This window comes from Pipistrellus hanaki (genome assembly GCF_964339955.1).
Source record: "Pipistrellus hanaki genome assembly, chromosome: 1".
Classification (NCBI taxonomy): Eukaryota; Metazoa; Chordata; class Mammalia; order Chiroptera; family Vespertilionidae; genus Pipistrellus; species Pipistrellus hanaki.
The window spans coordinates 29182748-29209494 of NC_140503.1; the positions used below are offsets into that span (position 1 = coordinate 29182748).

General features: G+C 39.5%; 1 protein-coding gene across 4 annotated transcripts in view; it reads right to left on the minus strand.

Moving 5' to 3' along the window:
• The window catches only part of SYNE2 (spectrin repeat containing nuclear envelope protein 2), a 299775-nt gene that overhangs the window by 144125 nt on the left and 128903 nt on the right, over positions 1-26747 (minus strand). For all 4 annotated transcript variants that reach the window (XM_084866238.1, XM_084866237.1, XM_084866235.1 and 1 more), the window contains 15 exons: positions 23776-23934; positions 22628-22789; positions 21961-22062; positions 20387-20587; positions 19868-20039; positions 19544-19656; positions 17708-17910; positions 17134-17253; positions 16753-17035; positions 14684-14835; positions 13463-13772; positions 11387-11551; positions 9762-10103; positions 2266-2421; positions 1160-1425 (listed from right to left, as the gene is read on the minus strand). In XM_084866238.1, coding sequence (XP_084722364.1) covers positions 1160-1425; positions 2266-2421; positions 9762-10103; positions 11387-11551; positions 13463-13772; positions 14684-14835; positions 16753-17035; positions 17134-17253; positions 17708-17910; positions 19544-19656; positions 19868-20039; positions 20387-20587; positions 21961-22062; positions 22628-22789; positions 23776-23934 — 2906 coding nt within the window. The remainder of the gene's footprint in view (positions 1-1159; positions 1426-2265; positions 2422-9761; positions 10104-11386; positions 11552-13462; positions 13773-14683; positions 14836-16752; positions 17036-17133; positions 17254-17707; positions 17911-19543; positions 19657-19867; positions 20040-20386; positions 20588-21960; positions 22063-22627; positions 22790-23775; positions 23935-26747) is intronic.

Sequence of the window (26747 nt, forward strand, 5' to 3'; positions counted from 1 at the left end):
CTTTCAATTAGTCTGTGATGGCTCGTTTACAAAATGAGCATCATAAAGTTGTAGAACCACAGGAGAAGAGTGAAGAGTGAAGGGAACAATGCATATAAAAGTACTCTGTAAAGTCCTTGCACAGAGTACGTTTTAATAATGAAAAAACTGTTTACACATTAAGACTAGATCTAGTACCATTTACCATCATTTTCAAAGCCAAAAGAAATGCATTTTGTTTTAAAAGAAACCAGTACAATACATATATATTAAATATGTTCCAAACAATTTACACCAATTACGCTGATACTAAATAATTAACACATTGTTTTCACCCCCACAGATTAGAATAAATTCTTGACCAAAAGAATACTGAGCCGACCAGCATGGCTCAGCAGTTAAGCATCAACCTATGTACCAGGAGGTCACGCTTCAATTCCCATCAGGGCACATGCCTTGCTGGCTTGATCACTAGTGGGGGGTGTGCAGGAGGCAGCCAATTAATGATTCTCTCTCATCATCGATGTTTCCATCTCTCCATCTACCTTCCTCTCTAAAATCAATTAAAATTTTTTTTTTAAAATACTGAATTCCACAGAACTTTAAACATATTTTGCAGGTATTTTCAGTGTGAATTCCATGTTAAACAAATTAACTTATAAAGTTAATGTAATTTAATTAAAAAATTAATATCCTTAATATACTTTTGTTTTGCATGAAACCAACAAAGTTTTCTTCAATAGCTTCCATATGGAATGAATTTCCACACGTAGTATTAAAATCATATTCTTTATAGTATAAAGTCTTAAAACCTTGGGCCTGAGCTGACTGGCGTGGGTCAGTGGTTGGTGCATCAGCCCATGTACCAAAGGGTCGTGGGTTCAAGTCTCAGTTAAGGACACGCACCTTGGTTGCAGGTTCAATCCCGCATCCCAATAGGGATATAAAGGAGGCAACCAATTGGTGTGTCTCTCTCACATCAATGTTTGTCTCTCTTTCCCCTCTCCCTGCTCTCCACTTCTTTCCATTCTCTCTAAAAAAGCAATGGAAAAAATATATCCTGTGAGGATATGTTAACAAAAAATTAAAAACAAGCAAAGAAACAAAAACCACCTGGGGGCCTGTTCAGGGTAATAGAACCTGTGTTTGAATAAAATGAACTCAAGTCTTAAATTCTTACACTTTTAGACTTTCCTTCTCTGTCAACAAGACTTTCAGCGAGGATTCGATTGCGGCAAGGTGTTCCTGAAAATCTTTAAGAAGACAACATTGGCGTTCTTTGTTTTTCTTCAAAGCAGTAAGTGCCTGAAGCAGACTGTCCAAGTGCTGCGCTGAGTTCCTTGGACTGTGGAGAGCCAAGGCACCGGTTTCTGTTGTGCTGAGATATTCCGTTTGTTCCAGGGGTTCAATGGCTGCTTTCTTTGCTTCCAATTGGGCATAGAATTCCTAAAAAACAAGTCAAGGAAATCAGTAAGTACACACTCGCCTATTCACTCATTCATTTTCTTTTCTATTCTCTTTCCTTCCAATAACGCACTCTATCCCAAAATGTCCTAAAGGTTTCATTTGTACATGGAGAAAGTTAAGTCCTGATGTTTAAAAGGGCTTTTTCTCTTGAATTACGCTAAAATCTAGACTCAAATTCACCATGGGTCTAGCATTTAATAGCAATTAGATCACCCCATTGTGTTAAAAGATTCTGCAGTGTTGAAATGCAGATTCATCTTATTATTTACATGCATTATCCCTTCTCTTGTCTTAGATACATGTTTTCTATTATAGAAACTTGGTTAAAATTGTAGGGGTCGTTTTTAAAAAACATGGCTATGTATTGCCCTATTAGATTATTTTATGTAGCTATTAGTACATAAATACATATAAAAAATTTTGTAAACAGAGCTGTAAAAACAAAGAAGCAGTACCCCATAATGTTGATAATTAGAAAAATAAAAGGAATTTGCCAAAATCTGAAGAATACATAAGACTAAGAAAAGGAATGATAGCAAGTCAGAATCTCTGCATTTTGTTACTGCATAAGTAAGTTTTTAGGAACTTTGTGAAACAGAATGAACACGAATGTTCATTAAACTCTCCCACTTTTTAAATGGGAAGATTTATAAAACTTACTGATTAGTACATAATTATAGAGTTACCAAATTGATCATCAGGCAAAGGTTAAATAAGACTTTTCACTCCGTGCAAGCAAGTTTTTAGTAATTACAATATATTGTATTGCACTGGATAAATAATGCAATCATGTTGTCAGTGTTTTTCTTGTTCCCGTACCTCTATCTCTTTTAATTGTTCATTTCTTAACACGACATCTAATTCTAAAGGTTGATTTTGCAGCTCATTGACTTTCTGCTCATCTTCAGTGTTTTTCATGCTTTCTTGAACATCGAGAGAAAGTTGTTTTGACAAAAGCATCTCCATAGCTGAATTCTGAAAACATAAAAAGATTAATTGCTGAGCAGTCTACCTTCCAAATAAATAACTTTTCTTTTTCTTGATGAAAGCATGGCAGTTTCTTCCGTTAACTCAAAGAGTTTTTATTCCTTTTTGTTTTAACTCAAAGACTTCTTACAAAAGTATACTTGAGTACTATCCAAGATAATTTTTTCATGCAATATTTAATGCTGATATCAGTATCCTGAGAAAAATTAAACTTTTTTGACAAAACAGTATGGGATTTAGCAATGCTCCATTGTATACAGAGGTATACTCTAGATCACATATGTCAAACACAAGGCCCGTGGGCCAAATCCAGCCTGCCAGGCCTTGCAATGTGGCCCGCACCGCGCTGTCATCACTGCACTCCGCTGTCAGTTTATGACATTGTCAGTTTATGACTGTTCAGTAAACCATTCGGCCCGCGATTTAGGCTGGATTTTAGATTTTGGCCCCTTTTCTGATTGAGTTCGACACCCCTACTCTAGATAGTCAAAGAAAGAAAACAGATATAGAAAAAGGAAAAAAAGTTCCAAAGTTTATACTTAATATTCAAAAGGATGTGGAGGGTGGGGCAAATAATAGGCATTCAATGTTACCTATTTTTTTTTAAAATATATTTTATTGATTTTGTACAGAGAGGAAGGGAGAGAGATAGTTAGAAACATCGACGAGAGAGAGTCATCGATCAGCCGCCTCTTGCACACACCCTACTGGGGATATGCCCGCAACCAAGGTACATGCCCTTGACTGGAATCGAACCCGGGACCCTTCAGTCCCCAAGCCGATGCTCTATCCATTGAGTCAAACCGGTTTCGGCTCAATGTTACCTATTGATAGTTTAAAGTAATAACTGAATAAACAGAGGAAACACCAAGACTTCATGATATTAAGAATGAATGAATTATGCCTTATATCAAAAACAGAAGAATTTCACAGCCCACGTAAGGCAGAACACGACACACACACACACACACACACACACACACACACACACACACTATATATGTAGTAATTTAATCTTTTCTGAAATCTCTAAGAACTTAAGATTCTCAATAGGGTAAAGGGGCATCTGCATTCATTTATTCATTCTTCCAACAAATATTCGTTGAGCACTTACATATAGTAGGCACCATATGACGGTAATTTTAAAGATTTCCATCATTTTGCTAAGGTGTTAGTTGCTATTTTCAGGTTACTTGATAAATGAAATACCACTTAATTCTGCTATATACTTTCATGTCAGTAAAATACTTGAGGTTTCAAGTCTATCAAACAAAGCCGAATGTGTTGTCTTAGAAACACTACCTACGTAGCAGTGGAAGATGTTAACACCTGGAAACTTTCTGTACTATCTTTGCAACTTTCCTGTCAATGTGAAAACTATTCTAACATGCAAAGTTTGTTTAAATAAAACAGATACCGTCTGGAGTGTCACCAATACTAACTGGTTAAAAAAGAAAAAAACTCCCCTGACCAGTGTTACTTGTTTTGAAGTACTTAGTTACCACTTAGCACAAGTCACTTCTTTAAAGCGGCTTCAAATGATAAAAATGACCTTGGCAATTTCCTCCAGTTCAACCATTCCTTGTGGCCTATCTCAGGGGGAAAGACCTGGGGAGCTGTGGGAGGAAAGGGGAGTCGCCTCCCACCAAGCTTCATTGGCCAATGGAGCTCTTTGCCACAAGCCACAGTCTAGGAGGTGGACAGACGCTTGCCTCTTTCCCACCTGATGGCTACTAGAAAGAGTATCCCCACACTCCACAGGTGAACAAGAGCTAAAGGCGTAGCCCTAGACCAGGGGTCCTCAAACTTTTTAAAGTGGGGGCCAGATCACGGTCCCTCAGAGAGCTGGAGGGCCGGACTATATGAACTACTAATTCCTATTGTAACACCTCGGCTGCGCTCACTGCCCAAAAAACCTGGCGGGCCGGATCAGACTCCTCTGTGGGCCGCATGTGGCCCGTGGGCCGTAGTTTGAAGACCCCTGCCTTAGACTCTCAGGAAACTTGACTTCTAATGATCTACTGAGAATTAACAGACCTTGGTCTCTCTTACCTGGTGGACGAGTGATGAGAACTAGTAACACTTGTAACATGTCATTGGTAATCTGTCCTTAGTGGTCAGAGAGAGCATTCTGAAAAACCCGACGTTACTCCAAAACAAGAATTTGTTTACCAAGCCCCAAAGCCTTGTTTCCACTTGGAAACCAACAGAGTCCCTTAAAGGATCATTTCAAACGTAAAAGGTAACATTCCTTTGCTGCGCCAGAGAGGCTGGAACACGAAGTCAAGGTCGTGATTGGCTCCTGGAAAGGTTCTTTCCTACCAGTTACCTTGGCTCATCACCCTCGGCGAGGTTCTCCTTTGATTTTGCGGGCTTACTTGAAATATTTCACTGTGAGTTATAAGCTATTTCAAACATACTTAAAAGAACTAAATGTAACAGGTATGCATTACCCACAACACAAATATGTGATATAATTTCCCGTGTTAAAAATAAGACTTCAAGCCCAATCTCCATTCTTGGTTCATCTCTTCTCCCCCAGAACTACTAAAGTCCACACATTTTTAAAAAAATCTTTATTGTTGAGAGTATTATAGATGTCCCTCCCCGCCCCCCCCATCATCACCACCCCCACACCTTGCCTCTCTCCACACTACTGTCTGTCCATGGGTATGCATACAAATTCTTGGGTTAATCTCTTCCCACTCCCTTCTCCTCTCTCCCTCTGAGATGTGTCCATCTGTTCCATATTTCTATGCCCCTGGTTCTATTTTATTTTTATTTTGTTCCTTAGCTTCTACATATACATAAGATCATGTGATATTTATCTCTCTCTGATTAGCTTATTTCGCTTAGCCTAAGTTTTTATACTTTCAATACATATATTAGTATTTATACAATATTGTTTTATGTATTTTTAATTCTTATAAAAGTGGAATCATGTATGGACCATTTTATGGTGTTTAATTTCCCACTCAGAAATATGTTTTGAGGTTTATCTAAATTGACATATATAAACCTAGTACAATCATTTTAGCCTTATGTACTATTCTGCTGTTTACATGAACGTGATTTATTCATCAGTCAGTATTTATGCGATAGTATTTATGTGAAAATGTAAGTATTTTACTCACTCTACAATGAGGGCTGAGCTGGATGTCAAAGTGTCAACTGATAACTATTTTTCTTCCAGCCACACAAAAATGCTATTACATTGTCTTCTGGCTTTCAGTGTTGAGAAATCTATTGTCAACATAACTGGGTTCTCCCACCACCTGGTTGCCTCTGAGATGCTACTTTTAAGGTTTGGTGGTTTACTATTTAGCTACAATAATTTATTTTTATTTAGCCTGTTCAAGTCTCTAATTCCTGAATCTGAGGATTCATATTTCCCCTTGATTCTGGAAAATTTCCCAGCCTTGCTCTGGCTCCATTCTCTCCTCCTACAACTCATATCAGAATTGTGTTAGACCATCTCAGTACAGACTCTGGGTCTCTTAAAATCTCTTTCCTATTCTCCATCTCTTTAAACTCCATGTTAGACTATGGGTAATTTCTCCATCACATATTCTAGCTTCAAGTTATGTCAAGTTTGCTGTTAACCTGGCCATAATAATATGAATTTCAATGGCTTTTTAAAATTTATTGAAATTTCATATGGTTCTTTTTCAAATCTTCCTTTTTTTCTCAAAGTATTTTATTCTTTCCTTATGATTTCAAATCCTTCTTTTATATCATTTATCTTTCAAGACATATTATTGCATAATATCTTCTAGACTGCTACATTATCTCACTTTCTTAAGGTTTTATTTCCTCTCCTTTGAAGTGATGCGGACTCTTCTCTGTAGTAGCAATTTGTGTTATGAATTGATTGACTGATACTAATGAATATTTATCAGAATTTTTTTTTTTACTCTACTGTGGGAATCCCTTTGGCCTGATTGGTAAAAGTGACCCCTTAGTGTGGATTTGTGTTTGCTTCTTCCAAGTACCCTGTAGAGGAATGGAGATAGTTAGATACACAGATACATAGATAGATAGGAAGATAGATAGATACACGCAGTCCTCAGGTTACATCAGACTCATGTATTAATATGTCGTTTCTTGGTTACTTCACCATCTCCCATTTATTAAAAAAAAGAAAGAAAAGTTCCATCATTTCAATGTATGTACATATGTGCTTTATGTTTTTTATTATTTATTCACCACAAGGTCAGGAATTGTTATCTTTCTTTTAAGTTTTTTTACTGTTTCACTTCATTACTGCTGTGTGTGTGCTCCATGTGAATGACTTAGGCGCTTATGTAGGTGGGTTCTGACTTATGGCAAAGATCATGTTACATCGCACTGTAGGAATGGGTCTCTGACATAACCCGAGGGCCTACTGCAGACAGATAGATAGATAGATAAACAGACAGACTGACTAATTTTCATTTTATTTCTTGACTTGAACTGCTCCACAATGCAAGTATCATAGATTTGGATTCTAAACCCATTTGAGATAAGCATTTAGTTTGGATTTCTCATGAGAGACCCTTTCCTCCCATCTGCAGCCAGAATAAGCCAGTCCTAGCCCTTTCTCTCGCCCACCTTTCTCTAATCTCTGGTTAGAGATTTTCTAGTCCACCTTTCTCCCAGGGGGAATAGTTCTCAAAAGGTGCCCAGTGGAGGATCCACCCCCGAGAGTGGCCGCTCATGAGCCCTCATGAACTCTGAGTCCTGGGCCGCTGATTCTTTCCCTTCCCAATGCTCCTGGAATGTTTCTTCTTTAAATAGAACTACGATTAGCATACACTTAAGATAAAATCTAACTTTTAAATTATGCAATAAATGTACATATTGATCCTCTGATCGTAAACGGAATTTTCAAAGTTAATAATAAACGTAGAGTGGAAAATTACCATTCTAGCAAAAGACTGGTTGAGTTATATAGCCAACTATGTTTAAATTTTGCATCCACCTAGCTTTCCTTAGAGTTTGGCTTGTCTGGGAAAGAAAAGGAGGTGAGACGAATATCATCAACTCTCCTTAAGGACAGGACCATGACATTTCATCTTTATATCCATTAAGTCACAAAGGAAACGTTTTTACTTTAATAGGTAAAATACTGAGTTTTAAACAATTGAGCACTGTCTCTGGCTTAGCAAACGTATCAGCTTCCAAAAGAGCTAAGTCCAAGCAGCTTCACTCTCCCTTTTCCCATTCGGAGCAGTGGTCCCACGGCTATACTAACTCTGTGACAGTGATAAGCCCAAAGCTATCACTTGTAGCCTGCCAGCCAACAGTGGGACAGTGTCATACAAGCTCTCCAGGATGTTTTTCTTCATTCTTTACAGCATTTCAACAGAAAGCAGCGAAAACCAATTCTAAGCACAAGCATACATCATCACCATTAGAGACAACACCGAAAGGCCGATCACCACAGTCTGAGAGGCTGCCTCTTTATCTCAGCATAATCACAATGTCTAAAATGTCCATGTGCCCTGTCAGGCACTCAGGACTCAGCCAGCCTTGCCTACTCTCAGGCCTCCAGCAGCCCTCCACCTTCCATGCAGTGGCCTTCCTTCCGTTTCTGGCTGCTCATGCTCTCTCCCACAACAAGAGCAAATTCTACCTTTTCTATCAAGAATGGCCCACGCCCAGCCCTGAGCTCGGTTAACTCGGGTCTCAGTTCAAACGCTGTTTCCTTAGAGAAAACTCTCTCTAGCAGCAGTTCAGGTTTGACTCGTTTACTAGAGACGGTCATGGAACCGTGCTCCTTCTTCAGTTCCTGTAATTAGCCTCTCATTAGTTAATTAGTTGACTAATGTATGTCTCCTCCTCTAGACCAGAAGCCCTCTGAGAATAAAGAACATGTCTATTTTGGCTCGCCACAGAACCTCACTGACTGTTCAATGTTAACTTAAAGGATGTATAGATGGAGTCATGTTAATGAAAAATAAAAAGATAATGTCAGTCAGTCTTTGACTGTCAAGATTAACAATCTGTGGGCTGTAAAGAAGAGTGGGAAGAAACTGAGGATCTGTCACTCTATCTGTCATTGACCAGGCATCTGCCAGGAATGCTGGGAATGGGGTTTGGTTGCGTTTAAAGAGAACAGAGGAGGTTTAAATAAAAATATATTTAAAAAAATAAAAATCATTGTTGGATTATGACCTTTCTTTAGGTTTCAGTATATCCTATTGAATTTTTGGAGTGCAGAGCCCAAATGGGCCTGAGAAGCTAATTTTAAGGTTATTAAACAACTCCCGTTAGCAACATCATGTACTTGGATAGAAAGTCCTCAGTATTTTTCCTTTTTTTTTTAAACTTAATTACTGCTGTTTAAATTCTGCTAAGAGTTCCTTTTACAGATACAACATCAAGAGTCTCACCTACAGGGCCCTGAATCCTTGAAGACATACTTCCTTAGCACTAACACTGGCATTTGAAAGTCTTCCGGTGGCCAAAGAGACGTTCTGTTGCCATTTAACCTTGCTGTGGACATTTCTTAAAAAAACCCTCTCGGTTCCTCTAACCCGCCAGGCACCTCTGTCCTAGGGAGGCCACAGGAGTGCGCGTTCTCTTCAGTCCTGGTGCTGAGCGCTCTCACCTGAACGCTAACCTCTGCGTGTCCCCCTGGACCCGGACCGCGACATCCGCCTCCCGGGGAGACCCTTTCACACAGGTTCCTAGGCGGCTGTTTGGGCCTTTCCCATTTTAATCTTTTAACTGATGTGAAAGCACTTTAAGAGCCACAGGAAAATGTACCCATTTGTTGTATTTTTTTAGAACGAAAACAAAACAGCATTCTTCTTTCTTCTCCCCGGGGAAAATTAGGAGCCTGGATGTTGCCACACTCACGTTCACGCTCACACCGAATGATCTGACAACATTTAAAAACGCATTTGCAGGAAAGGGTTAATGTAAGAAGAAAAAGAAAGGGATCCAGCTTTTCAAACAGTCTCTGATTTCACTAGAAAATCAACCAAAAAAGGAAAAAAATAGGACTCTTTTTCCCCCCTAAGAAAACGGGTAAAGCACATTTTCTTTTCATTTGCCTTTTCTAATTTGCCTTTGTGCTCTTGACCCCAAGGAACCATATCTGATTACACACCAGAGAGAATAATAAACCTAAATTGATGACTAACATTTTAACGGACTGCAACAGTCCTATTTCGCCACCGAAACCTTGGACAGCTTCCCAAGGGCTCTCGTTACGAGTGGGCAGCACGCGGAGGAGGGCTTAATTATGAAATCAGAAGGCTTGATGCACGACCCTCTTTCCAAATCCCACACCTCTTCATCCTCGGACGCGATGGCGCGGAGATGCAATCACAAGCACTTACCTTGTTTGTTTCCAAGTCTTCCTCCAACTTTTCCACTGCAGCTGAGCCCTGAGTGGACTCGTGCGCGTCAGACGTGACCTGCTTCTCTCTGCCTGGCAGAGGAAACTTCTCTTTCTTTCCCGCGGAGCATTTTGATTTGAGGACGCTGTTGAGATAATTTTCCATCTCCTGCTTAGTAGACTCAAGCCTGCGTTCCAAATCTTTTTGTTTACACTTAAGTGATTTTATGTCCTCTTTAATAATCTTCTGTCCCGCTGAAGATGTATTTTGCTCGATGGATTTTGCTAAGCCTAAAATCTTCTCTAATGGGCCATCTTGTAAATGGAGTCTATTCTCTAGTTCCTGTGAGTGGAGAAGAGACTGTCACAAGAAGTGTCTGCTCAATTGTCACAAGAGTTCATTGACTTTTGTAAATCACAGCGTATTCTGTTTCACTAGTGGGAAGTATAAAAAACCCAACTCATGTCACAAAGAAGAAACTTTGGGTACAGTTTAAACCAAGGTAGCATCCTAGATCAAATTCCCTAACACATTTTATATGTAACTAAAATTGAGTAAGACATAACAAATTTTCGCAACACAGTCCCTAGAATATCAGAGGCAGTCAATACATATTTGTTGAGCATATACTTAGTTCAAGATACAGCCCTTTGACATGATCAAAACACTAAATAATAACTATCTACTATTTGCAAAACATTGAAAAAATTATTTAGAAGGTCCCCACGTGAATCGAGTATTAATATTTAACATTCAGAGCAAAGCTTATTAAATCAACCTTCCTAGTACAACATCTTAGACATAGCAGGAGCTCAATCAACATTTAGTAAATGTATGCATGAGTGAAGGGGGCTAGTTTGAGAACACTGGACTCAAAAGTCATTTGAGGTTCTATATCTGGTAGTGATGTTCCACTGAAACAGAATAAGGCATAAGTTCCTAGGTGAACAACGTAGGATTTATTAGTCACTACTTAATAGATAACCAAAAAAACGTTCATTCATTCAACTAACAACAAGTATATGGTAGGTTCTGAAGTTACATGGATGAGTAAAATCCAGTCCCTTCATGTTCCTATAGTCCCGTCAGAGAGACACAGATGTAAATAGACAATTGTAATAGAATGCGAAAAGATCTATGTTAACAAATATGTACAGGCCACTGAGACATTCTAACATTCTAAGGAGGAGTTCCAGATTTGCATTTTAGAGAGATTGGAGAAGGTAGCTTCGAGAGGGTACCATGCGGGCAGGGAGCCCATTCAGACGTCTAAGGAAGAGACCTGTGAGATGAGGACCTGTTGTAAAGCAGCAAGAATGGGGGCGACAGGGGAGTGGCAAAGTGTAGCGATAGCCCAGACATAAAATTCTCCATAAGCTACAGACTGGTCATGGGTGGAATCATCCCCGAGGGTCCCGAGCAGGGACCGTTAGTAACACAGATTGTAAGTGGATTTATTTACCACATAAGAACATTCCCATTGGCTGGGAATAATGGCTGGTCAGAACTATACTTCATAGTCATCTGAATAGCCCTTGAATTTCAAACCAAAGACATTGATTAGTAAAGTTGTCATTCAAATTGAGTTTTTTAAGTATCTATCATGTCTGGACATTGTTTAATACCTGCAGTTCCCGCAGTTTTTCCTCAGCTTCTCTTGGCTCCACAGGCTTGTCAGAAAAGCTAACACATTCTTTGGACATGTTGTCCAATTCGGTATTCAGGTCTGTTATGCAAACCTGATATGTGTGGTGTTCCTGAACGTGACCTTCCAATTTTTGCACGGAATCCTAAAAACAAAACCATTGACAATTTATGAGTTATTTCTCTCTGAGTTCTCACTCAGATAAAAAAAAAATTGCTCACAAATACTTGTTTTATAAGGTTTCAACTTGAAACAGGAATATGGCCATAATTGCCCAGAGTTCTTTTAGAGTTTAGTGTTTGAGAAATTTCACTGTAAAACCTCCCTTCTTCCCCCAAAGTGACCCTTTTTGAAATCACTTTTTCCCCCCATGCTTCTTTGCCTTCATTTTATTCCTGAAGACAACTAATTTGTCAAGAGGTTCACAAAATGAAATGCCTACAAATTATATCATCAAATCACAAACATCCATAATAAAGCAGCTCCCTTAATTATCCTTCTTACCAAAACCAAGCACCCACACTTGCAAATGAGACTATCTGAGATCATCCTAACCCTTGGTTCCCTTTATAAGATTCAAACTCCAGAACTGTTAGAAAAAAGTAATCCTAACTCAAGTGCAAAACCACCTCCAGGTTCTCCTCCTGGAATAAGAAAATAAAGTGACCACAACTAATCAGAAAAGTAGCAACCATTAAGCTAAGCCACTTACAGTCAAGCAGATATATCTTCAACCCCTGCACAACACCTCTAGTTGTATAAACAGGATTTCTTTGCCAGGTAATTCCTACATGGAAGCTGGTTTTCAATGTGCAAAGAATTATAAAGCACTAGAGGCCCGGTGCATGAAATTGTGCATGGGTAGGGTCCCTAGATCTGGCCAGCAATCAGAGCTGATCTGTGGGGTGACAGGCAGGGCAATCAGGGGGCCTAGCTGGCACCCGCCTTAGCCGGCTTGGCACCACCTACTTGCCAGCCCTGCCCATTTCTCTCCTCCCCCCCCCCTCACCTCACCTACTACCACTGCTGGTCACCTCCGTCTGCAGGACAACCAGCAGTATGATGGGAGGCGGGGGGAGGGAGCTCCTGCTGGCACCCGCCTTGGCTGGCCTGGGGCCTGTGGGCAGCTCCTGCATAGAGCATCTACCCCCTGGTGGTCAGTGCACATCATAGCGACCTGGTGGTTCCAGCATTTGATCAATTTGCATATTAGGCTTTTATTTATAGGATTCTCTTAAGAGAATACACTCCCTCATGGCAAGCTGACATTTTACCTCTTAACTGCAGATCATGTAGAAAAAGAAAAACACGAGGGAAGGACACTGATAAGATGGTTTATATAGAATAATAAACACAAGCTATTATGATAAATGATGGATGGATGGATGGATGGATGGATGACATGTAAATAACTGACACAACTACCTACATAGTGATGCCTAAAAAATCTTAACTCTTCCTATTCCTGAAGAGGAGAATTTCAATGAGAGAAATAACGTCATCATCAATAAACACATGATGGATTCTTCTAGCAAAACTGACTGGTTTGATTCCTTCTTCCTTGAGGAATTAACATTTTTACCTAAAAGTGACAAATTAAATTTCAAAAACTTTCGGAGGCCTGGCCAGGTGGCTCAGTTGCTTAAAACATCATTCTGATATGCCAAGGTTGCAGGTTTGATCTCTGGTCAACCAATGCATGCACAAATAAATGGAACAGCAAATCCATGTTCCCCTCTCTCTCTCTCTCAGAGTCTCTCTCTCTCTCTCTCTCTCTCTCTCTCTCTCTCTCTCTCTCTCTCTCTCAGGTTTGATCTCTGGTCAACCAATGCATGCACAAATAAATGGAACAGCAAATCCATGTTCCCCTCTCTCTCTCTCTCAGAGTCTCTCTCTCTCTCAGAGTCTCTCTCTCTCTCTCTCTCTCTTTCCCTAAAATGTATTTTTTTTAAAGTTTTTGGCTTACCAAAAGAACAACAACAACAAAAACAAGGTTCTGTATACAAATCTTACATAATTACAACAGTCCTTTAAAATTTCATTTCCCCCGCTTCACCTGTAGTTGTTGAAGAAGACTTTCGTGTAGATGCTTTATTTCCAGCCAAGACTCTTCACTGAAGTTGGGATTTTTAGTGCATTCTAAGAGGTAGTTTCCTTGAGATTTCAGCTCCTTCAGCAAGGATGTCAAATCTTGTGCTTTCTGGAGGAATTTCTTGTAATTTTTTAGCTGAGCTCTCTTCTCCTGCAAACCATGCTGCAGAGCGAAGCCCACCTCCTGTTTCTTCTTCAGTTCTGTGAGCACTAACCTCAGGTCCTCCTTGCTTTCCAAATACTTCTCTCCTTCCAGCAGAAGCTTTTCTTGATGGCTACAGTTTTAAAAGTGTTTTACAAAGGAAATGACACTTAGCAAATGCAACGGCATTTTGCATATTACAATATAATGCAATACACATTATAATGAAAACATTAAAATAACACTAACATGCATTATTCCTACAGACTTTTTTTTGTCAGTGTAACTATGTAAATAGCACTAAAGTTAGCTCAGGAATTACTTGCAGTATTAATGAAAAACTGTTTTTTGTTACATAACTTGAGAACAAACACTTCATAATTTAGATTTCAAACTATTTCTTTTTATTATGTTGAAATATAACTCTATTACCCTATGGTTTTCTTTCTCATATCGGTAAAACAAATAAGCATCCAGTATATTGGCCAACAACTAGTTTATTCTTTCTATATACTGAATTTAGCTTTGATCTGATTGTCTCTTTGAAAAATACAAAATTCACATTTCCATCAAACATTATCATTTAAGATGTGATCTGAATTAAGAGTTTCCACCAGAATTACTAGAATTTCCAAAGACTTCAGACCTTTACCAATATCTGCACATGTAAGAATCTCTCAGAAGACATGTTTAAAAGCATTGATTTTTCTACCGTAATACCATGCAGACACTGAGGTTGTCTGGCGGGAGGGAATTTCAGGGCAGAAGTGGATTTAAAAGTATAATGACAGGTAATGATCATTTGTTGCCAAGAACCCCAGCAGCTGAAGCAAACACTGCCGCAGCGCTGTGACAGTGTGCTTCCTGTCTGATCCACAGAACCACTGCTCTTCGTTTCCGCCTCTCACATTGTGGTTGTCCCTGACCTACTGACTCTCTCTCCAACACATACCACATCCAAATCCAGGAAGCAGACAAAACATACTTGTTATGGCTTCGCTGTGCAACCAAACACCACGGGAGGGGTGAAGGCCTGTCCTTTACCTTAGATACGTGTTGGCTAGCTGGAGGGTGCTGACCCATTGGCTGTCGATATCGGCCACCGTCTCTGCATCCAGCGGAGCCTGGCTGTTGGCGGCCTGACTCCTGACCCTCTGTATTTTGGCGTCCCCTTCAGGCTTCAGCAAAATGATTTCCTGAATTAAATTAAAAAGACTTTATATTCCCATTCGTATTACTTAAGGACAGTATAGAGGATATCTTTTTCTTTATAAAAATTACATTGAAATTATATTCTAACTGCAGGTTAGATTTCAAAATTAGCCTTTCGTTTCTATATATGCCCAGAAGACAAAGAACTCCTTCACGTAAAAAAGGACGAGCTCTCCATAGACATCTGTCAGGTTGATCTGATTGCATTCCCAACTTCCTCTTGATTTTCAATTGCCTTTAAATAAGTTATATGCAAAAAGACAAAACAAAAATCCAAACCCTGAAAATCCACCTTCCTGTTTGCTCCATTACTTATAGGTGGAGAGGTAGGTAACACCTGCATGAGACATTTTTAAAAATATAGATATTTTGTTTATTTATTTTTTTTTACAGAGAGGAAGGGAGAGGGATAGAGAGTTAGAAACATCGATGAGAGAGAAACATCGATCAGCTGCTCCTACACACTCCCTACTGGGGATGTGCCCGCAACCAATGTATATGCCCTTGACCGGAATCGAACCTGGGACCTTTCAGTCCGCAGACCGACGCTCTATCCACTGAGCCAAACTGGTTTCGGCTGAATGAGACATTTTTATACACCCTGGATGAGACATGGCTTCCCACAGGACAATGCAGTGTCCCTCCTGTCTCTCCATTGCATAACTCATTCCCATTCCCTGCTCTTCTCTTTCCCTACTTTGCTCGGAGCTATGGAGTTCTTCCCTTGAAACTACTCCAGATTCATGTTCTCTGGAAAACTTTTTAGATATAATCCCAAAAGATTCCAATTACTTCATTAAGTCTCGCCAACCCTTATAGCTATTGTTAACCACTCCTTCCTCTAACCTTGCTCTGCTTAACATGATTTCAATTCTCCAGAGTTTCTTTTAAGCACACATGCTTCTGTCTCCTGCATTTTAAACTAGCAATATTTACTGAGTCTCCCTTAGATAAAAAGGGAACTGGCCCAGCAGGCGTGGCTCAATGGTTGAGCATCAACCTATGAACCAGGAGGCCACGGTTCAACTTCAATTCCCAGTCAGGGCACATGCGCAGGTTTCAAGCTCAGTCCCCAGGAGGGAGGCGTGCAGGAGGCAGCCGATCAATGATCCTCTCTTATCACTGATGTTTCTATCTCTTTTGCCCTCTCCCTTCCTCTCTGAAATAAACAAAGTATTTTTTTTTTTAAATAAAAAGTGAGCTGAAGGGAGAGTGAGATTTCTTGCCCTCCACAACCCGCTCAGGATCTAATAACCTTTAAGACCTATACACATCTACTCTGAAGGAGTTCCTCTCCAGCCCTGTCCTGGATACTGCTGGCACCCCTGCTGTACTGACGTGTCCTTTTATAGCCGGCAAACTCCCACCTGCCACAGCTCCAGCCACTGTCTCCATGTCAACTCCTCTGCACAGTGAAGATGGACAATACTTGGGCACTGTCCTCCCAAAGAGAAACTCACTTTCTCTCTTCCCTCTGCATTAAAATAATTTCCGGCCCACCACAGCCCTTCTCTGTTGTAAGGTCCGTCACCTGACTGTCTTCAACCTCCACAGCAATTCTCCCTTCCATTAAGACACAAATCTTGGCCCTGGCAGGTTTGGCTCAGTGGGTGGAGCATCGGCCTGCGGGCTCAAGAGTTCCGGGTTCGATTCCAGTCAAGGGCATGTACCCTGGTTTTGGGCACATTCCCAATAGGGGGTGTGCAGGAGGCAGCTGATTGGTGTTTCTTTTTCACCGATGTTTCTAGCTCTCTTTCCCTCTCCCTTCCTCTCTGTAAAAACCCAGTGAAATATATTTAAAAAAGAAAAGAGAAAAGAAACAAATCTTGGCCATTTGCCTCTAAATCTTTTCAAAATCAGAGTTCACTCTGCCCCCTGAAATTTAGTTTCCACGGGTATACCTTTATTTTTTGGATTGTTTCCTCAAGTGGCATTTGGCCTTCAGATGAATTCAAAACCATAAGGGACTCTTTAATCCCTGTTATCCAATGAATTACATCTTGTGCAAGATCATTAAAGCTCTGGTCCTCGGCAGGAGGTAGCTTATCCTCTTCCTCGATTTGTCTCAATAATGCCTGGTATCTATCAATCAAATGTGTTGATTCCAGTATTATTTCTTCTTCTTCAGTAAGCCCACATTCCTTCAGAGAGTTGCTCAGCTGGGCCACAGTTTCAAATTGTTCTCTGTAAATTCCAAATGTTACTGAAAGTTTATAGGAGCCACAACACCATGTAAGAAACCATATCCCCAGGAAATATATTTTATGTAAGATCAGTTATACCTCTTTCTAGCTAGAGCTTGGCAAAACAATTCCGTTTTCTCTCCTGATTGCTCCATTTCTTTCCATTTCTCTTCTTGATTAGTTAGCCAGTTACTCAGGTCTCTGTGGTCTTCCTGGAGTCTAAATGAACATGACATGTGTTAGAAATAAAATAAGCAAACCAATGCTTCTCTGAAGAGAAGGTTGACAGGAATCTTGGGATCCATCCAGGTTTCAGTATATGTTTTGTTATTCTTTGGAGAAGATTTAATCTGTAATATTAAAATCTGAATAGTAACAGCCTGTATTACAATGTGATTCTATAAGGCAGTGAGCCACCACACAAATGTATCCTAAAGAACAGGAAACAAACAGAAAAGATTTTCAGACTCTCCCCTAAACCTTTGCCATATTAAATAACTTGAAGAATTCTCTAAACTTCCATTTTCCTAGAGCCAAACTTAGATTTGAAAGCACGCATTTTGTTTGCGAAATCTGTGTGTACTGTATATCCCAATGCTAGCTGTACGGAGGCAGAGTACATACACAGGTGCCATAGAGAACATGCTGTTTAGGCGTCACCTCTATTTCCTACCTCAGCAGCTGCTGCAAGCAGTCATCGAGCTCCTTTGCTCGCACCTGGCATACGGACTCCATTTTTTCTAAGTCGATTTCTTGGTGTATAATCCAACTGTTGAGCTCCTTAACACGTGCTTTGGGCAGATGCTTCCTCACACGATTCACTACCGTTTCCACCTGCTGTACTTGACTGCCTCGTCCTTCAAGAGTCAAGAAATCCTATTAAAAAAAAAAAAGACACAAAGTCAATTATGTCCTGCTGGCAAGCCTAAGGATGGTCTCTGCCATCCCCACGGCACTTTCCAAGCCAGGACATGCACAGCCACCTTCTTGACATCCTATCCAAAGGAAGGCCTGTGGAGAAACAACTAACGTCAATGGCAAATGACTGAAAGACGAATTCTATGAGTCCTACGACGTGTGCATACAGCTGACTTCCTGGTGATGGAGTCAAGCAGAACAACGAGGTGCCGCTGTGAAGGTCAGTAGGAGTTGAGACAGGAAAGGCTGCATTTTTCTTGCTTGGCTGTACTAGCGTCTCCCAAATACTCATCTCTTTCTGGTAACCAATATGTAAAACCACACAGGCTTTTTTTTCTATTTAACTTTGTCCGAATGAGAATTTTATTTCAATGTTTGTGCTAAAAAGTTTGCTAAGTCTCACACAATGGGTGAAGTTAAAGGCAAAAGCAAAGTCAGGACTTTAAACTAAAAAAAAAAAAAAAAAAAAAAAATAGAAAGGAAAAAAATAGAAGAGAGGCAGTGAAGAACGGTATCAAATCAACAGGTCAGGGAACATGAAATGCCATCAATAAGATGAGAGTACGGCTTATTCTCTTTTTGTTTGTTTTCTACATTTTTTACTGATTTCAGAGAGGAAGGGAGGGGGGGGATAGAAACATCAATGATGCGATAGAATCATTGATCAACCACCTCCTGCAAGCCCCACATTGGGGATAGAGCCCAAAGCCCGGGCATGTGCCCTGACCAGGAATTGAACTTTGACTTCCTGGTTCATAGGTTGACACTCAACCACTGAGCAACACTGGCTGGGCTATTCTCAAAACTAAAGCACTAGCCGGGACCGGTTTGGCTCAATGGATAGAGCATCGGCTTGGGGACTGAAGGGCCCCGGGTTCGATTCCGGTCAAGGGCATGTACCTTGATTGCGGGCATATCCCCAGTGGGGGGTGTGCAAGAGGCAGCTGATCGATGACTCTCCCACATCGATGTTTCTAACTCTCTATCTCTCTCCCTTCCACTCTGTACAAAATCGATAAGATATATTTAAAAACAAACAAAAAAACAAAACAAAACAAAACAAAAAAACAAACTGAAGCACTAGATGATTTCCCCGAGGTGGTCAGAGTTAAGGGTGCCACCCGCATTTCAAACGTGCAGGCACTCTGCCATTCATTTCAGGCCACCCTCCACTATACCCTTCCCAGCAGTGTATTAAAGTTCAACTGCAATTTTTAAAAGAAATATATGTTTAGAAAAACTTAAAAAATGAAGAAATCTCTTTCAGGAAAGTAAAGGAATGTCAAAATCCAAATGAGATAATTTTTTTACTTTTTATCAAATATGACTTTAACACAACTGAGTTCACCAGCAAACTCTTAGTACACAGCATCTTAGAATAGATGTGAAAACAGAACTTGTTCCAACCACTTGCACCATTACCCAGTAAACAGTTTCAAAATATTTGGGGAAAGCCAGGTTATTTGGAAATATTATCTCTATTAAGCAAATTAATAAATCAAAGTAATTATTGTCCTATCTACTTAAATACAGTTCTATGCCTCTAGTATTTTACCTTTAATGAATTTTGATTGAAATGTATATGACTTACAGAAAGCTTTTGTCGCTTTTGTTCCATACTCTTTTTTGTGTCTGATGATTCAAAACACTCTTCGAGATTCATTTTAATGTTGCTGAACCAGTCATTAAAATTCTTGCATTGATCTGCAGGGGGGGAAATTGGCACTTGAAAAAAATGAATGTTATTTATGATATGCATAGATTAATGTGTGCTTCCCCCAAAAAGATTTAACTTTTCTTTAAATATAATCTGTGCAACCATCGCTAAGGGAAGCTTAGATTAGTCTTTGTGTTCACAGTACTTGTTCACACTTCAAGATTCTCAGAAACACAGTAGAGGAGACATTGCACTCACCATTCAATAACATAGAGAAGTGATCTTGCAAAACACTTTTTTTGGTATTAAATAAGTCACTGACACTTTCATATTGCTTTTTTAATTCCGAGAGTTCAGGAGTCAGGCAACCTATTTGATTCTCAAGTGATACCATGCTTTGCTTTTGCTGCAGAATTTGCTGTTGTATCTCCTACGTACACAAACAAACAACTCTTAAGTCTTAAAATGGCCTTAGTCACAACACATGTTAAATCTCCATTTGTTTTTATAGAAATAGGTAATTTTCTATTGAGTGGATCTGCTTTCTCTTAGCCCGTAAATGTATAAAAGCACTGCAATTTAATATCAAATAATTACTGTCCACAGAGCAAGTCAAAAGTGAAAATGCCAAATATACACAAATTGTTTTTCTGAGATTTTCCCCCAAGCTTGCATTTTTTATTAACTATTTTTATTAACCTCGAGAGGCCAGACTGTCAGAAAAAAGTGTGAAGGTAAATCTGAGCTGCAGAAGGGAAGCAGCTGGGAAGGAGGTACCTCCAGTTTCGTAAAGATCTCCAAGCTGTCGGATGGAGACAGGGCTTTCAAGAGGGACTCGGTCATCCCGATCTGGGTCTTGGCCTGGTCGAGGTCCTCCCTTAGCTCAGCTGTGTTCCCACTGAGGGCAGAGGAGCTGGATTCTCCTGCTAAGAGCATTTTCACATGTTCGATCTTGTTCAAAATAGAAGACTCCATGACCTGAAATCATGAAACACAGGAAGTACGGTTACAGATTTTAACTGAACTAGATTTTAAGACAAAGCACACTGCTAGGAAGCGAGCTGAGATTGCTTCATTTCGCTGTGGAATAAACTCTTCTCTCCTTATAATTCTCCCTTGTTCTCCATCACTGATAGGACCGTTCGAATGGCGCCTTTAGAGCAGGAGCGGGGGACATCCGGCCTGTGGGCCTTTTAAAGCCCAGAAAATCATTTGGTCCGGCCCTGCCAAGGCAACCGCGGGCGTGACTCGAAATTCAATAAACCTAGGAGTTTGCTTCAAAGCAATACAAATTTACATACGTGGATTATATTAAGTGAATGATGTTATAAATACCCAAATGGCCCTTGGCAGAGAGAGGTTCCCCACCCCTGTTATAAAGAAAAGATTATTATGAGAACTGAACTTGAATTTCTGACTTTTTATGAGACCGGTGTGAATCCTTCCCCCCAAACCAGTTTTATCTAGCCTATCAACTAAGGGATTATTTCTTTTGAAAAAACATGTAAAAACATATAGTAAAAATTACATAGCCAGCATCTGTTGAGTATTCATTGTGTACACAGCATCGTGGTAAACACGAAACGCACGCACGCACAAAAATACAGGCGTGAGAAGGCAAAGTAGGTTGGTTGCTCAAGATCTGACGGCTAATGAGTGGTGGCACCTGGACCTCACCCAGAAAGTGTGACTCATGCTCACCCACTCCGCCACCGTGCACTTCGATCTACAGAAAACCGCAACAAGTCTCTGCACAACAGAATTCACACTTGAGGCAAAACCCCTGATTCTCCTTCTAGAAACTTAGTCACTGGAGCCTATTTTCCTTCCTGCATCCATGACAACTCCTGAGGAAACCCCTGTTACTTGACAGAGACACGCCATGATACCTCTCCCTCTACACAAGAGGCCTGTGAAATAAGGATAAGAGAACCAGCGATCAGACTCTCAAACCTCAGAGGGAAAGTAAGGGTGGATGGGGTAAGGGGAAGAGATCAACCAAAGGACTTGTGTGCATACATATGGGCCTAGCCAATGGCCATGGACAATGGGGGTTGGGGGGGGGGCATATCTAGGGAGGGGTTTGGGATGGAAATGGGGGAATAAGGACAATTATGTGAGATCATAATCAATAAAAAATAAAAAATAAAGAATGTAACCTACAATATTATTGGTAGAACAAAGGTAAACTAGGCTGACCATTAAAAATTTGGTTCGATTTAATAGAGGAATCAAACAAAGGTGAATTAAATAATGACCCTAACTTTATTTTAGGTTTAAGATTCGAACTCTGGTGTATGAACATCGCTTTAGAGTACCCTCATTGCGACTTTTAAATAAAAATCCCTTACCTGCAATTCCAGAGGTATTTCACTGCTTTGAAGCAGAAACTGTATTTTAGCCACTCTTTTAGAAAATTCTGAAGGCTTCTGTTCGTGGACTTGTAACTCTGCCTAAAACACATAATTGCAATAAAAATATTTTTATTGTACACCTTATTTTCTGGCACCATGACTGCTCTTGTTAATACACAGAAAATGTACTGGATTGCCCCTAGTCACTTGGTTTTTGACAGAGTCCTGGGAGTTACAAACCCAAGCGCCTTCATGGATGAGATAATGGAAGATAATTAAAATATGTATGATTTTGTTAATAACAATGTCACATGCAAGTTCATCCTACTATGTTTTGACTATACTTACAATTGGAGCAAATATTACATTTTAGTTAGACATTCATGAAAATAAATGAATGTTTCCCATGGAAGGTCAATTTCTCCCATGTAAGTTCATTTCATCCAGGAATCTGTGAACCCCAGATGAATATTATTTGCTAACATCTTCCCAGATATCATAAAGGAAACAACACAGTTAAGGTCCCACTCAAGAAATAATTAAAGAAATAAAAGATTTCTTTGTGACTTTTCTACCCAGCTTAAAGAAAGCAAACTCATTATTAAAATGTCAACCGTGTTAAAAAAAAAATAAGAGCAGCCGTGTTCTTTCTCTTTTCAATTACCGTCAGCATATCTCTTTCCACTTCGGTGAGCTGATGTAATTCCATTTTCCGAAGAACCTTTTCAGTCCACTCATCAATGACATCTTTTAAGCTAAAAAGTTTGTCCCATAAAGCAAGAGCTCGACCCAGATTTTCATAGTAGTCTTCTGTCTTCTCATTTATCTACATTAATTATTAACGTATAGAAATAACACATTTAGTAGGAAAAAGTATGAAAACCATTGTTTCAGTCAAACACTATTTTTAAATAAAAATTTAGTTTACCTTTACTGGCTATTTTGCTTTAGTAGTCAACAAAAAAAAATAGCTTTAACATATCATGTACTTCTCTTTTCTACAAAAAAAAATCTCTTAGCTGATGTGCTGCAGGTTATACGCAACGAAAGCAATACTCTTCCCAATTTCTAAACCATAATAAATAAAAGTTGCTTTTAAAAACCCAGATAAAAATATAACACAAATTCTTAATTTGTAATTCGTAAAAGATATCATTAGTTTTCAACTAAAAATGTGTTAAATAAATACATAGTTGAACATCAATATCTTTCATGAACGAGGAACATAATAACAAGTTTATTTTAAATAAGTTGAGCTTGGATTTTTATACTAGGTCCTCGGGGTACGTCAGATATCCATTCCTACGGTGCTAACGCAATTTTTGCCGTAAGTCGGAACCCACCTACATAAGCACCTACGTCGCTCACATGGAGCACAGGCACAGCAGTAATCAAGTGAAACAGTAAAAAAAAAACTTAAAAGAAAGGTAAAAATTTCTGACCTTTATTTGTGGCAAATAATTAAAAACATAAGGCACATATGTACATATGTCAAAATGACGGACTTTTTTTTTTTTTTTTTAATAAATGGGAGATGGCAATGTAACCACAAAACGACATTTGTAGAGTCCAACATAACCCGAGGACCACCTGTAGACACTAACTTATAGACCCATTTGTTAGCACTGCCAAAAACTCTGGATGTTAAGATATTAATAATTCCTAAGTCACAAACTTAGGAATTATTTGGGCATTTTTACCATGAGTATTTTTGAATTTTGTAATCAGATCAAACACACTAAAAGATACAACAGAAAAGGTCAATATAATTGCTACAGAACAGAATTTCTAGTCAATTAAATTATCACTTACATCAAGCCACCTGTCCACAATAACGTTAGCCTCTTTTTCAAAAGGAGGCTCTTCAAAGGTTCTCATTTTATTTAGATGAAATTGTAGATTTTTGCAGATCTGGTTAATCTTGTCAACAACTTCTGAATGTTCATTAAATTCTTCTTTGACAATTTCAATCTGTAAAAAATTTATAAAACATGTTTTGATCTACTGACACAGATGAACTGGTAAGAAACGTGATTTCATTATTGGTTTTTATTGTCCCACTTTCTCAATGAAAAGTGTTTACAATCCTAACCATCTGATTTAACAATAATTCTACACCCAACTTTCTTCCTACTCTGCATGATGGAATATGATCTAAAATCATGTGTGTGTGTTTTTTTGTCTATGAGAAATTATATTCTACCAAAAAAGAAGCATATCCATGCAATGGTATAGAAAATTGGGTATAGATTCCTCCAATAGAGGAATCTTCATATGGTTGAAGAAAAAATGTTCTCATCTGAATAAAACACACAGAACTCTAAAAGATCTTTAATATGACTTCCAGTTTAATCTTTTATGATTCTAACTCCAACATCATTTCTAACACAGAAGCTGAGACACTTTTTTATGAAAAGGCGATGATCTTTAAAATGAAATTTGAGTGTTGATTAATGTATTCTTACTGTTTCACTCAATTTACGAATCTTACACCAACATTTTTAATAATTACGGTAGATAAAATTGAGAAACAGATTTCTCATGAACAAAAATCTAAAAAGTACACACCCTAGAAAGACTTCCATTTCTGGGAATATGGAGTAGACAAACTTTTCCCTATTCTTCCCATTAAGTACAATTAAAACCCCTGCACATCATACACAAAACTAATTTAAGGAGACTGGGAAGTGGTGAGTTTAAGAAGGAAGGGTGGCTGTGGACATCAGCTCCTAAGGAAAAACCTGGTGGCACGCTCCCTGCCTTAACTGAAGGTTTGTTCAGTTAAATCAAAACACACACACACACACACACACACACACACACACATATATACACACACATATATATCTATTTCCCTGGCCAATGTGGCTCAGTTGGTTCAGCATCATCCCATAAATCAAAAGGTCGCCAGTTCAATTCCTGGTCAGGGCACATGCCCAGGTTGTGGGTTTGATGCCTGGTGGTGGTGCATATCAGAGGCAACCATCAATGTGTCTCTTCCTCATGTTGATGTTTCTCTCTCTCTTTCCCCCTCTCCCATCCTCTCTCTTTCAAAACATCAATAAAAACACATGTAAAGTATATTACATGTGTTAAATTAGGATGGATATACTCATCCTAATTTTCATCGCATTCAGAGAATTTTGTTGTTAAATTGACACAAGCAGGTGAAGAGAAAAGACAGCAGGAGAGGGTACTTTTGCATTGACAGGAACTGCAGGTTTTGTTCTGTGATGAATGGAAGGGGGAGAGAAAGAAAGCTAGGTCCCCTCTGACATTTCCCAAACTTTAATAGTCCCCTGACAGTTTAGCTTGCTAGTCTTACTCTCACACTCTTTCATTAAAGAGAGTAGAAACTTGGTACCACGACCTAGATAAACATCCAGGTTTCTATAGCTTCGGAGGACAAAAGTTCTCAGTGGTATCATTTTCAGCCACTGAGCATCATGACAATGCATGCCACAGAAACGGATTGTTTCTGAAGACAGTACCCAGGTCATCACAAAACTGACCGAAAGTTGTGTTAATGATCAGCAGCACTACAATTTGCTTTTATCCGGTCATTTGAAAACGTGTCTGAGAACAAAACTAAACACCAGTGTACCAGAACTTCTATGTCTTCCACACAAAATAATACATTATTTCAGCAAATATACAAAGTGCCCGTATGCTAGACACCATGTTAGATGTAAGATTCTCAACATAACAAATTTTTTTAATGCCTGGACTTTGATATTTAAAAATTAGTTATTTTATTAATTTTAAAACAACCTTTTGTGAGCTAACCATTACAGTTGAGAAGGGGTACAGATGAAGCAAAGTTAACCAATTTTTACTTCTGTCATACACATACTTCAAATACGTTTTCGGGAAAGACACTATTGGGATGATTGAAACACGTCTTTGCAGTCAAACAGATCTGGGCTTAAGTAATAATTCTACCGTTCATTAATTAGCCATATAGTTTTTATGTTATTTAATAAGAAACTCTAAAAAGCTCTTATTCTAATCCCCAATGTAATAGTCTTAGGAGATGAAGCCTTTGGAAGTAATTAGGCCATGAGGGTGGCGTTCTCACGAAGAGGATTAGTACCCTAATAAAAGACACTCGGAGAGTTATCCTGGCCACCGTGTGAAGGAAAGGCAGCCACAAGTGTGTGACCTCAGGCCAGGGGCGCTGAAGGTGTAGGATCCCAGCCCAGGAGAGCTGCAGAGGCTCCTGTGGAGAGCCAGTGGGGAAGGGAGGGCCGTCCGGGGGCTGATGTGGCCATCCAGTGGGCTTAAAGGCAGAGCAGCAGGCCCAAGGGGATTACTCTCTTTTTTTTTCTTTCTTTTTTTAAATCAATCTTTATTGTTCATATTATTACAAAGGTTCCTCATTTCTTCCCCCCTCCACCAGGTTCCCACCCCACCCTCCGCCCCCTCCCCATCCCCCATTGTCCTCATCCATAGGTGCAGTTTATGTTCAGTCTCTTCCTCCCTCCCTTTCCCCGATAGTAAATCCCTTTTCAGATAGTAAATCAGTTACTTAGCATTTTCTCATATCAATAATAGTTCCACATGCCCAATGATACACTTCACACAAAAGACATTTCCAAATAGGTCAACCAGCCTCATCCAGGCCCCACCCAAGGCACTCACAGATCAACACCACAGCCCTATACTAACTCAACACATCCAGATCTAAGCCTTCATCACTTGATTCAGCAGACCCTCAAGTTCCCACAAAAGTTTCCAGCCATGTCTGAGAGGCAGTTGTGGGGCAGGGGCAGGCGAGGAACGAG